General features: G+C 30.4%; 1 protein-coding gene across 1 annotated transcript; it reads left to right on the forward strand.

Annotated features, from left to right (window-relative positions):
* The first annotated feature begins 251 nt into the window (after window positions 1-251).
* LOC140880334 (myosin-binding protein 2-like) lies at window positions 252-4075 on the forward strand. The gene is made up of 4 exons (XM_073284684.1): window positions 252-1728; window positions 1820-1951; window positions 2051-3394; window positions 3484-4075. Exons 1-3 carry the CDS (start codon window positions 402-404, stop codon window positions 3352-3354), a joined length of 2763 nt encoding a protein of 920 aa, XP_073140785.1. The 5' UTR covers window positions 252-401; the 3' UTR covers window positions 3355-3394; window positions 3484-4075.
* Window positions 4076-14744: the final 10669 nt, after the last annotated feature.

Consider the following 14744-nt stretch of genomic DNA (forward strand, 5'->3'; position numbering starts at 1 on the left):
CACGCACTCTAACTTTGCTGACTAATAGACATGCATTTATTGCATGTCCCTTGCCGACATGTAAGTATAACGGACACAAATTTATAAAAATTTATTTAGATTTTTTTATTCTGACATCCAAATACACCAAAATTGCAAAAGAAAATGCATAATGAAAATAGGACCTTTTCAAAAAAAAAAAAAAAAAAAGCATAATAAAAATATAAAAATTACAGTGTCTGAAATGCTTTATTATAAGCATCCCTCTTAGCTCTAGTCTTCCTTTGCTGCCTCCCTGTTCATACAACATTCCCATCTACTTCTGAATCTTCTCCTCTCTAAACAATTGAGTTCTGTTTCTTTCATTGATTTTTTTATATTTTCAATTTTTTGGCCCGAAAAATTACTTGAAGTAGCAGGGCATGGCTCCAAACAAATTTGCAACCATGTTGAACAGAAATACCAACAAGATTTCCATAATTCTCATCTATGCTGTTCTTGAATGGATTTTGATAGCCCTTCTCTTGTTAAATTCTCTGTTTTCTTACCTGATCATCAAATTTGCTGAGTATTTTGGCCTAAAACCCCCATGCCTTTGGTGTACAAGGCTTGATGATATATTTGACCCGGCAAAAAGGGGCAAGAATCTGCGCAGGGATCTTCTTTGTGAAGGTCATTCCAAGGAGATTTCTAAAATGGGTTACTGTTTAAATCATCAGAAGTTGGTAGAATCGCAAGAAATGTGTGAGGATTGCTCGTCCTCACGGCCGGAAATTAATGGTTTCTCGAAGAAATTCAATTTTTTTTCGAGGGTTCGGGATTTTGGGATGATTCAGAGGAACGAAGAAAGGGTATATGAAAATGGTGAGGTAAGTATGCATTGTTCTTGTTGTGGGGTAAGTTTGGATAATGTTGATAACAATAATGATGCATATTCCTCTTACATATTCCTAAAAACACCATCTTGGGATGTTTTGGAATGTGCCCAAAAAAAGGATTTTGCTTTAGATGATAATTATATTCAAGAAAAATGTGATCTTGATAAGAAAATATCAGAGTTTGCTGCTAATTTATGGGAAGGTGAAAAGATTTTGGAAGATGATAATGAGTATGAGATTATTTCTGAACTCGATAGAAGCTTGGAAGTGGCAGAAATTGAACAGATGAAAACACCAAGAGCAGAAAAATATGAAAGAAAGGATACTATCATGGAGATGCGGGAAGATGAGGCGACTTTCATGGAGGAAAGCTCAACTTTGATCATGAAAGATAAATCTGTTCAAGTATGTGTCGAAGAAGATGCTCCTATTGAAATTTCTTCTCCACATTTGGAGTTCTTTCTTGACCACAGCGGACAAAGGCTCGTCCCCATTGAGTTGATCGATTCAATAGAAGAACATCAGAGCAAGGACAGTTTCATGATTGAACATCATGGTACAAGTAAGGTTCAAGAATGTGGTTTTTATTGCGGGCTTCAGGTCCAAGAAGATGATGAATTTGTTGTGGAAACTCTGAGAAGAATTGTGGAGTTTGATTCTGCTCTTGATGTTGATATAAATGAGGATCCTAAATTTCAAGGGCTTGATTCAGTGGAGATCGGAGAGACTGAAGATTTGGAGGTTTTTCATGCCAAAAACTTTGAAGAATTTACAGATTTTCATGTAAAACAAATTCCATCTGAATTAGCAGGTGAGTTTTACCAAGAACTGGAAGGAGCAGAAGGGGAGAAGCTTTCTCATGTTACAACGGGTACGTACATTTGTTCTTTGAAATAGTTTCATCAAATATAGAAGTTATGTGATTATATATTGAAACCATACTATTTGTCTGAACAATGTAGCTTCTGAAGAATTTTCTGAAATGGTGACAAATGAAAATGAAGCAGACGTCTCAATTGGGACAGAAATTCCTGATTTAGATATAACAGATGAAATGCAAAATCAAACATCGATTCATTCATATGAAGAACATGGTACTTTGGCTTATTTTTTTACCACTTTGAAAAGTTTCAAAAAAATTCTAGTTTCTTTCACCCCTTTTATTCAAGATTCTAAAAGTTACTTTCTATTAGGTACAATGCAAGTTGAGGAACAGATGGTGGAATTGAAGCCATTATCTGTTCAAGAAACAGATCATATAACAGACAATCAACCCTTGTTTTGCTCCGAGCTATATGAGATTGAGGAAGATAAAGTTCCCGATACTCCAAACTCAGTTGACAGTCTAAATCACTTGCATAAGAAACTACTATTACTTGAGAAAAAGGAGTCTGGGACCGAAGAATCAGTGGATGGGAGTGTGACAAGTGAGCTAGAAAATGGTGATGGAGTTATTACAATTGAACGTTTGAAATCAGCGCTGAGAGCTGAAAGGAAGAATTTGCAGGCTTTGTATGCCGAGTTAGAAGAAGAAAGAAGCGCCTCAGCAGTGGCAGCGAATCAAACGATGGCTATGATAAACCGACTCCAAGAAGAGAAGGCGGCAATGCAAATGGAAGCTTTGCAGTATCAGAGGATGATGGATGAACAATCGGATTATGACCAAGAAGCCTTGGAGCTTTTGAATGAGCTTATGGTGAAAAGAGAGAAGGAAAAATTGGAACTCGAGAAAGAGCTTGAAATGTGTAAAAAGAAGGTTTTGGACTATGAAGCAAAGGAAAAATTGAGGATATCGAGAAGTAGGGATGGAAGTGTAAAGAGTGGATTTTCTTCAGGTTCTTTCAGCAATAGTGAGGACAGTGATGGTCCTGATGGATTGTCGATTGATTTAAATCAAGAAGCCAAAGAGGAAGGTCTTTTCAGCCCTCAAGAATTCACCACTCCTGTGGATGCAGTTGCTAATTTGGAAGAATGTTTAGCAGATTTTGAGGAAGAGAGATTCTCTATCCTTGAACAGCTTAAGATGCTAGCAGAAAAGCTTGTGGCAATAGATGAGACAGAAAATTTGAAACAAGACAATGGAAATACTGATTTGCATTCTAACGGATGCTTGTTAAATAGCAAGAATCACCCGCCGAGAAAAATCGTTCAAACAGGAAAATCTCTTCTTCCTCTTTTTGATGCTACCATTGATGAAAATGGCGATGAGGTCCCAAATGGGGACGCGAACAGGATCGACTCAAATGGGATGCACGGCACTCATGAGTCTAAGTTTGGAACTGACAACTATAAAGTTGCCATCGAAGAGGAGGTGGATCATCTGTATCAAAGGCTACAAGCTTTTGAGGCTGATAGAGAGTTCTTAAAACATTGTGTTAGCTCTCTAAAGAAAGGAGACAAAGGAATGAATCTCCTTCAAGAAATCTTGCAACATATTCGTGATTTACGCAATGTGGAGTTCCGTGCAAGAAACTTGATGGAAAAGGTAGTAATTTGAAGCAGTCAACGCCTATAATTTGGATCCAAACAGAAATATGGTACTTTTTTCAAACTTAACTTATCAAGATTATCTATGAATATTGCCTATCCATGTACTCCATTTACAAATGTGATTCATTTTTCGCAGCTGTGTATTCGCGATATACGCGAATACAAAAATCGGGATCATCTGAAACCGCCGAGGAATTATTTTGAAAATAATTTCTTATGAAGGGAAGACTTGATGTTCTTGTTTGTTAACAATCTTGGCAGACAAGAAGTTGCATTTTTCTTAGTTTTCGGTTCTTCCTTTCCTAGTTGTCTTGTCTGAGTAGGCCCAAAATTTTTGTGGGATCGTGTCCATCTCCACCTTTCAAGGGAAAGGAGGATGATGAATGTATGTATCAGTTTGCGCAGGACCAGCACCATTTCAGATCTTCTGTTCTGGTTGTCGATCTTCATCCGGTTAATGTTCGATATATTTTTGTCATTCATTTATATGTATAAACTGGAAATGAGTTACAGATCTAGAACAGGAGATTCCAAATGGAGTACAGCACAATCATTACTGTTTTAACTTCGGGAAAAGAGGTGAGGAACTTCTTCGTCCAGTCTTGTTTTGCATCAATTTTAATTTTTTGTGGTTTGTTTATTCTTGGAAGGATAAGTTGGCTTAGTTGTACACAAATGTATCCATTTGAATGTATATATATTAAAGCGAGTGTTTGCTTATTTATTTATTCATGGAGTTTGGTTTCTCTTTCCCCTTTTTCTTAGTGGCCATCAGTTGATGTAAATTAAAATAAACAAGTAGGCAAAGAGATGCTTTCACAATTGTTTATGCTTAAAGCATAAACAAGCTCTATTTGGGTAGGTAAATAGATTATACATTCTTTAAAAGATTAATGATTAACTATGATTAATCAACTTACAGCTAATAGCGCCGCTCAAAGAAATCATTGATCCTACTTCTACATGTTCTTCTCAACAAAAAAGTAAAAGTAAGTTGTGGTGTCTCCACTAAGAATATAAAGATTAAAAGAAAATGTAACTTTGCATAAATATACAACAGAACTGTGTGATTCATGGTATGACACATGATAGTAGGGAGCCTCAACTTTTTAAAATATTTGGTTTCAACCATGATATATACTTTCCAAATATAATTTTATTTTTCAATTCCAAAAAAAACCTCAAAATGAACATTTTTTACACTAACATCATCGTCATTATCTTCTCCGAACACGTTTGATTAGCCACGTAAATGTATTAAAGACGGATATTTATCTTCACTAGCAACAATGCATGTGCGTTGCACGAGGAAAACACGTGTTGGAGTAATAGAATTCAAAACAAAATTAGACAACTCTACAAAATTGTTATGACATCAGTATTGAAACTTTTGACAATTCATGTTAAATAATTATTCTCAAATCGATCTTGAAATAAACATGTTTGTTTAATTATTTTTTAAAAAATGGACTAAATTTTGTAATGTTTTTTTTTATCATATCACTTTCTTTTGTTTGTCTTATTATGGATTTCATTGCATTTTTTTTTGGTCTTTTGTTATATGTATTATTCTCTCAATATATTTTTTTGGGCAATCAATGATACATACTATAACATTTCAGATCCGACGACTATCTCCACTATATCAACACAGATCTTTTCAGCATGCTTATGTATGTCCCCACTCGCACACATCCTCTGAAACTTCTCAGGGGGTCGCCCATCCTATAATTGTCTCAAGTCAAGCATGCTTAACTTTGGAGTTCTCATACGATGAGATCTCGAAAAGAAGATATTCACCTTGATGATATGAGTAGTTCCTATCAAAATTTTCAAGCCCAAACCGTTCAGTCACATACCTACGTAGTCTCAGACCTCTCTCATTTTGGTATAAAATCGGTTCATTCAAGTTCTTCATCTCCTAGAAGCCTGTCAAGAGCCGCTTAATTCTTTTAACTTCTTAATACCGACGATTACTCTCCACCCTCTTGGCAGTCTCGGACATCACAAGTACAGTCTATGAACTTTGACTTTTTGCAATGATGCAACATAGCTACTTAAGGTGAGTGAACTCTTAATTTACACTAAAAGAGATACTTGTATATTTGAGTTTTATACAGCTTAACCCATTTAATATTTTCAATAGTTCACGTTGTGTTGCATATATCTTTTACTCCACTAACTTTGTAGTGAATCATTGTAGCTCAATCAAATGTTAGTTTTTAAATTTTTTTTAACTAAATAAAGCCTCTCACTTTTCCCAATTTTGAGAATTCAATATTAGTAAGCTATAGGTAATAGACAATTATTTAGTTTTTACTTGTGTTACTTTTTGTTTAATTGTGTAGTTTTTTTTATATATCTTGTGTAGTTCACGTTTTATGGTTTTTTTTAACTTTTATATTAATGATTATATGTATTGCATGCATACAATATAAATCTATAATTAATTATATTCCAAATATCAATATTTATGCGTCAAAATAAATTTATTGAATCATAATTTTAAAACTATTTACAAACTAAAATATAAATCATAATTAAGATTCAAGATTAACATGCTGACATAAAATTATGATAAAAATCTGAAGAATAAATGGTGTTAGTTCAAAGAAAAAATATGATAATTATAAATGAAGTTAGCTTAATTAATTATAATTTTTTTAATATATGTGTTTAATTAATTAAAAAAATTTCAATACAGTATGTTAATAATTGTTTTTTATGTATGATTTAGTGATTGAGTCATGTATGATCATGTTTTGAATTAAGTTTTAATAATAGTTTCTTGTGATCAGTTAAATTTCCAAATGAAACAAATTATCAAAACAAAAACTAATTATACAATTCAAAAATTCGGGTTATTCGATCAGTGACATCATTAGTTTGCTAATTTAATATATTTTGAACTCATATTCGATGAGTTTGACAAGAAAAATAACGTAGAATAACAAAATTTAAGTAAAATTATTTGATTGTATTTGTAGCGCAATATTTATATTTCATATATGTTTGAATTATTTCATTTATTTATTTTTAATATCCATATATTATTGTGTAATATTAGTAGATAAACAACGTGTAAAAAACATAGACATTTAAGTATACAGTACATTATACAATTTTTTATTTAAATATTCATATAATATATTGTAAACTTTATAGAAAATAGTGTATGAAAAATAAGAATATTTAATTAAACTCATAATTAGAACTCAAACTATGATTAAAAAAGGATATATAAATTGATTATATTTTTTAATAGTAATTAATATATAATTTATAATAACTAATATATTAACAAAAAAAATAATGTGTAAAAAATAAATTACATTGTGTACATTTTTATATTTTAAGTATATATCCATATATTATTATTATTATTATTATTATTATTATTATTATTATTATTATCTTGTAAGATAAATAGAAAAATAATTTGCATTAAATAAGTTAAATATATTTGTAGGACTATGTAAATTTTTTTATTTTAAGTACTCATATACTATCTTGTAAGATTAATAGAAAAATAGTGTACATTAAATAAATTAAATATATTTTGAAAGAAAAACTCAAATAAGAAAATGAGCAAATAATAAATAGTATATACACAAAATATGAAAGTGGAAAAAATAAAATAGTGTGTAAAAAAATATTTAAGTTAATTCATAATTGTTATTTATATATTTATAATCGTAATAGAATAAACCATCGACAGATTAATAGAAAAAATAAATTACACGACGTAAATTTTTTATTTTAAGTATTCATAAAATATCTTGTAATATCTAGAAAAATAGTGTGTATTAAATAAGTTAAATACATTTTGGAGGAAAAACTCAAATAAGAAAATGAGAAAATAATAATTAGTAGATGTATAAAATATAAAATTGAACTTCAGAAAATTAGTGTGTGAAAAAATATTTAAGTTAATCATAATTCTTACTCTCCTATATCATAATAGTAATAAAATAGATAAAAGATAGATTAATATGAAAAATAAAATACGAACGATATGGATTTTTTTTTAAGTATACATATACTATCTTGTAAGATACCAAAATTTTATTATTATTATTATTATTATTATTATTATTATTATTATTATTATTATTATTATTATTATTATTATTATTATTATTATTATTCCATGTGTTGGTTCATCTGTGAAGTAAATAATCGAATACGATAAATTAGAAATCAAAGTAAAATATTTTTTAAAAAAATTATTTGAAAGAGTACATAGTATAATATTTAAGCAAATAATTTAATTGAAGAGTCACATGAATAAATAATTGAGAAAAAACATTCATTATGTAATAAGAAAAACAGTAGTCACGTAAATTCACAATGAAAATCACATATTCATAGTGAAAAAAATATTTTAAAAATATTAATTGCATTTTAATTTTTTATTTGAAAGAGTTTATAGCATAATGCTTAAATAAATAATTTAATTTAAGAGTCAAGTGTTAAACTCACATATTTATATATATTTTTAAAAATACTAACAGTATTTTAATTTTTTTATTTGAAAGAGTTCATAGTATAATTTTTAAGTAAATAAGTTAATTGAAGAGTCACACGAATAAATAAATGAAGAAAAAACACATTAATATTATATAATAATGAAAGGGTAACCATGTAAATTTACAATGAAACTCACATATTTATATTTAAAAATACTAACAGTATTTTAATTTTTTATTTGAAAGAGTTCATAGTATAATTTTTAAGTAAATAAGTTAATTGAAGAGTCACACGAATAAATAAATGAAGAAAAAAAATATTAATATTATATAATAATGAAAGGGTAACCATGCATGTAAATTCAAAGACTAAAAATTATTGGAAATAACAAATATTAATGAGAAGAAATTTGAGTAAAGTCACAAAATAACATAAAATACATTAAAAAATTATTGGAAATAACATAAATGAATAGGCTTAATTAATTATGAAACTCGTGTATTTATAGTAGTAATAATAGATAATATAATTGTTAATATATCTTAAATAAATTAATTGGCTTAATTAATTATGAATGACTAATATATAAAATGACATAAAAGAAATTAAAAATTATTGGAAATGACAACAATATTAATTATTAAATAAAATAAATAAGGATAAAATTAAATATATAATTTATATTAAGAATTATTTGCTTAATTAATTAACTAAATAATAATGGTAAAAAAAACATGAATAAACTTAATTAATTATTATTGACTAATATATAAAATAACATAAAACACATTAAAAATGATTGGAAATAACAAATATTAATGAGCTATATAAAATGAAATAAAACACACTAAAAATTGTTGGAAATACCAAATATTAATGAGAAGAAATTTGAGTAAAGTCACAAAATAACATAAAATTTATTAAAAATTATTTTAAATAACAAATATTAATGAGAGGACATTTGAGTAAATTCAAAATTTAACTCATATATTTATTAATAGATAATATAATTGTTAATATATCTTAAATAAATTAATTGGCTTAATTAATTATGAATGACTAATATATAAAATGACATAAAAGAAATTAACAATTATTGGAAATGACAACAATATTAATTATTAAATAAAATAAATAAGGATAAAATTAAATATATAATTTATATTAAGAATTATTTGCTTAATTAATTAACTAAATAATAAAGGTAAAAAAAGACATGAATAAACTTAATTAATTATTATTGACTAATATATAAAATAACATAAAACACATTAAAAATGATTGGAAATAACAAATATTAATGAGCTATATAAAATGAAATAAAACACACTAAAAATTGTTGGAAATACCAAATATTAATGAGAAGAAATTTGAGTAAAGTCACAAAATAACATAAAATACATTAAAAATTATTGTAAATAACAAATATTAATGAGAGGACATTTGAGTAAATTCACAATTTAACTCATATATTTATAGTAGTATAGATATAGATTATTATTAGTATTCCATGTGTTGGTTCATCTGTGAAGTAAATAATCGAATACGATAAATTAGAAATCAAAGTAAAATATTTTTAAAAAAATTTTATTTGAAAGAGTACATATTATAATTTTTAAACAAATAATTTAATTGAAGAGTCACATGAATAAATAATTGAGAAAAAAACATTCATTATGTAATAAAAAAAACAGTAGTCACGTAAATTCACAATGAAAATCACATATTCATAGTGAAAAAAATATTTTAAAAATATTAATTGCATTTTAATTTTTTATTTGAAAGAGTTTATAGCATAATGCTTAAATAAATAATATAATTGAAGAGTCAAGTGTTAAACTCACATATTTATATATATTTTTAAAAATACTGTTGGAGATCAAACTCTAGAATTTCGGTGATTACAAAGTCAAAACAAAACCAAGTAAATAAATTAATCGGACTCATCAAATATTAAAGACTAAAGATTTCTACGAAAGTTGCCAGATCAAAGTATCGTGATTAAACCAAGATACAGATCAAGCTCCACAGATCTTATTACACCAGATCGATTGACACAAGACCAAATGGTCAACAACCAGATCGAAGCTTCAATTAGAATCTATCCGTTGCTGTAATTGAAGAAAACGACAAAATCATTTAATGAGAATTTGAACGTTGATCGGCCTTCGCTTTAAGTCAAGATTTGTGAGCTATTTATGAGATATGCTGGCAGCCCAATATCAGAAATTGTTGGCGGCTCACTGTCTACTTTTGGAAACTATAAATACTCAAGCATTTCGAAGATTCAAGACAGGGAGACCAAGAGTGAAAATTACAAAGCAATCAAATTCAAAGTCGAAAAAGCCTTCACTCAATATACCAACTCAGATACTTATTTCATCAGATCAAAGTCTCGATATTCTGAGTTAGAACACAACACAGATCGATCAAGCTCAAAGATACAAATCGATCCAGATCAAAGCTACAGCTTCCCAGTTCAAACCATCGAAGCATACTCTGTTGCTTCATTTTGTAAATTCTAAGTAGAAAAATTGTTCTACTTCGAGTTAGAGTATTGCTAGGAGTTCCTATCAAAGGATTGATTGGATTGGATTTGTACAAAGGAATTGTATAAGTCAAAGTCTTCTAGTGGAATCCTTCTTGAAACAGAAGAAGGTGTGACGTAGGAGAATTCATCTCCGAACATCCAGAAACAACTCTATCTCTTTACTGCAATTATTTCATTTCATTTGCATTAGTACTATTAGGCATTCAATCTGTGAGGAAGATTATTTCCGCCTGACTTGCTCAGATCTTTCGAACAGATCAAAAGTTTTAAGCAAACAAAACTTCTGTCTGACTCTTACAAATCAGATCGAAGTACTCGTAAAATTTTATATTGTGTATTCACCCCCCCCCCTCTACACATATTTCGATCCTAACAAGTGGTATCATAGAGGTTCTTGCTTATCACCTGAATCGTCTCTTAAACTATGACATCTTTAGCTATGACATCGTTTAGCAAAATCCCTATGTTTTTAAAAGAAGATTATGATGACTGAAAAATTCGTATGTAGGCACATCTATCAACACTGGATGATGATATGTGGTTCGTTGTAACAGATGGACCAATGAATATTATGAAAGTCAACACTGCTGTTGCTATTACTGAAGGTGCTCCTCAGATGATAGAAAAGCCTCGATCTGAATGGACTTCTGAAGATAAAAGAAAAGCCAATCTTGACAATGTTGCCAGAGATATTCTATACAAAACTCTGGATAAAAACATGTTTAGCAAGATCAAAAGCTACACTACTGCCAAAGAAATATGGGAGAAGCTCACTCAATTATGTGAAGGAAATGATCAAACGAAAGAAAACAAACTCATGATGGCTATTCAAAAGTTTGACAATATCAAGATGAAATCAGGAGAAACAATGAATGAATTTGATGAATTTAGTAAGGAAGATCTTATCAATGCATTAAATGAGATGGTTAATGAATATCGCATGCTATCTCTTAAGTTTGATGAAGTCAAAACAAATGGAAAGAGCACAACAGATAAGTCAGATCAAAGTAACTCGAATGAGTACACTGGATCAGACAGTCTAAAAGCTCAGATAAATTTGCTAATGACCGAAAACAATGATATGAGAAGCAAGCTACAAGAAACTTTATCTGAAAATCAGAGATTAACAGATCTAGTTAACTCTTGGAATAAAGCATCGATATCCTTAGATAAACTTACCGGAATTCAAAAGCAAGCTGAAGATAAATCTGGCTTAGGCTACAACACAAATGAAGGAAGTTCATCTACTCCAATCACTCAATCGTGTCTGGAAAATAACGGCTTAAAGTATATGAAGTTTGTGAGATTCAGCACGATATATGAACCAGAGATCCCTATGACATATTCAATACCTCATCAGAGCAAACTCTTACACAGAGGGCTGGGATATGTTGAGCCAGATAGATCTAAGTCAGGATGAACTAGATCTAGATCAAATTGTTCTAGAAATAGTTCTGAAAGATAGAGAACTTCGTCAACTCAACATAAACCACATTCTAACAGCTCGTATAGAAAGTATTGGAATTCAAATGGGAATAATCGATCTGATCACAACACCTGGCACACACAGCACAAAGCACAAAGGTCATCAGATAAATATGTTATTCCCAAAGGACAACATCATGGAAAGCCTGTAAAGATAATCCAAGTATGGATTCCAAAAGGATTAATCCAGCGTGGACCCAAGTAGGAATGGGGACCAAAGTTATTTTACTTTCTTTTTGTAGGAAAACAAGGGCGATTTGATCAAACAAACAGTATGGTATCTGGATAGTGGATGCTCAAGGCATATGACAGGAGACAGAAGAATGCTATCTGAATATATACCAGGATCAGGACCTAAGATTACTTTCGGAGATAACTCTAAAGGTACAACCATGGGTAAGGGTAAGCTTATCCATGGAAATATTCATATTAAAGATGTATTACTCATAGAAAATTTGAAATACAATCTGATTAGTATTAGTCAATTGTGTGACTATGACTACTGCGTAGAGTTCCAAAAGCACACTTGCACTGTAAAAGATCAATCTGGACTAATCATTATGACAGGTGAAAGAAATGGAAACACTTATAAAGTCAATTGGTCGGATCAACCATTCACTTCAGTCTGTCTGGTAGCAGCAAAAGTGAACCAAAATTGGTTATGGCACAAGAAACTCAATCACTTGAACTTCAAAGCTTTAGGCAATCTGAGTAAACATGAATTGGTTACAGGTCTGCCTAAAATCGAGTTTTCAAAAGATAAAATTTGTTCTGCCTGCCAACTAGGTAATCAGATCAGATCAACTTTTAAAAACAAAGGATGTAAGTCATCCTCCAAAAGCTTAGAACTATTGCACATGGATCTTTTTGGTCCTATACCAGTAACAAGCTTAGGGGGAATGAAGTACACCTTGGTTATTGTTGATGATTTCTCAAGATTCACTTGGGTGATATTTTTAAAATCCAAAGATCAAACTGTCACCCAATTGATTAAACTCCTTTTAAGACTTCAAAATGAGAAATCTCAATCGATTGATAAAATTAGAAGTGACAGAGGAACCGAGTTTACAAATCAAACTCTGTCTACTTATCTTGAAAATCATGGAATCAAGCATGAGTATTCAGCAGCTAGAACGCCACAACAAAATGGTGTTGCAGAAAGGAGAAATAGAACTCTAAAGGAAGCTGCTAGAACAATGATTGCTGATTCAGGTATTTCACAAAAGTTTTGGGCAGAAGATGTAAACACAGCTTGTTACACTCAGAACAGATCAATGATTAATAAGAAAGTTGGAAAAACACCTTATGAGATCTGGTATGGTAAAGTTCCAGTGATATCATACTTCAAGGTATTTGGTTGCAAATGTTTCATTCACAACAATGGTAAGACTCATCTGACTGCACTCGATGTCAGATCAGATGCTGGTTTGTTTCTTGGATATTCATCTGTTAGTAAAGCTTATAGGATATATAATACTAAATCTCTAACAGTTGAAGAATCTATACATGTTGTTTTTGATGAAACATCTGTCACTAATGAATCTTCAAGCCTAAATGATCTCAGTAACAGAATTGAGGATGCAAAGCTTGATTCAGATGATGAAGAAGAAATCCAGATCATACAAAATATTCAATGTGAACCAGATCTAGTTGAAGAACAGAGACCAGAAGAACCATCAGTTGAGAATGAGATTACTACAAACGCATATCATATTGCACATCAAGATGATCAAGATCAACAAGGAAACTCAGATCAACTTGGTCCAAATTACAGATGGTCCAAAACTCATCCACCAAACCTAGTAATAGGTAATCCATCTGCACCTTTGAAAACCAGAGGTCAGATGATTAATGAATTCATGCATGCTGCTTTTATTTCTCATATAGAACCTAAGAAAGTAGAAGAAGCTCTTCTTGACAGTAATTGGATAGAAGCCATGCAAGATGAATTGAATCAATTCGAAAGAAATTTTGTCTGACATTTAGTCCTAGACCTTTAGATAAATCTATAATAGGAACTAGATGAGTATTTAAAAATAAACTCAATGAAAGTGGTAATGTAGTAAGAAATAAGGCTCGATTAGTAGCACAGGGTTACAGACAAGAAAAGGGCATTGATTTTGACGAAACCTTTGCTCCTGTAGCTAGACTTGAAGCTATTCAAATTTTCCTTGCTTATGCTGCTTTCAAGAATTTTAAGGTATTCCAGATGGATGTTAAAAGCGCATTTCTAAATGGTCTTCTACAAGAAGAAGTGTTTGTAGAACAACCCCCAGGATTCGAAAGTCAAACTTATCCAGATCATGTATTCAAACTAGATAAAGCTCTTTATGGGTTAAAACAAGCTCAACGAGCTTGGTATGATACTTTTTCACTTTTTCTTAATGATCACGGTTTTACTATTGGCTCTGTAGATAAAAATCTTTTTAAGTTTGTCAAAGACGATCATACTTTATTAGTACAAATATATGTTGATGATATCATATTTGGGTCATCTAACCCCAAATTATGCAAAAAGTTTTCTAAGATGATGCAGGACAAATTCGAGATGAGTATGATGGGAGAATTAACATTCTTTCTGGGATTGCAAGTCAGACAGATGGAAAAGGGAATATTCATTAACCAGGTCAAATACACAAAAGAACTTCTAAAGAAGTTTGGAATGGAGAATTGCTCTGCTGCTATTACTCCAATGAGTGCTTCAATCAAATTGGATAAAGATAAAGCTGGACTTTCGGTAGATCAAACTCTATTCAGAGGACTTATAGGTTCCTTACTCTATCTGACAGCAAGCAGACCGGATATTATGTTCTCAGTCGATCTGTGTGCAAGATTTCAATCTGATCCGAAGCAATCTTACTATATTGCCGCAAAAAGAATCCTAAAATATC

Source organism: Henckelia pumila, chromosome 2 (assembly GCF_033568475.1).
Source record: "Henckelia pumila isolate YLH828 chromosome 2, ASM3356847v2, whole genome shotgun sequence".
Classification (NCBI taxonomy): Eukaryota; Viridiplantae; Streptophyta; class Magnoliopsida; order Lamiales; family Gesneriaceae; genus Henckelia; species Henckelia pumila.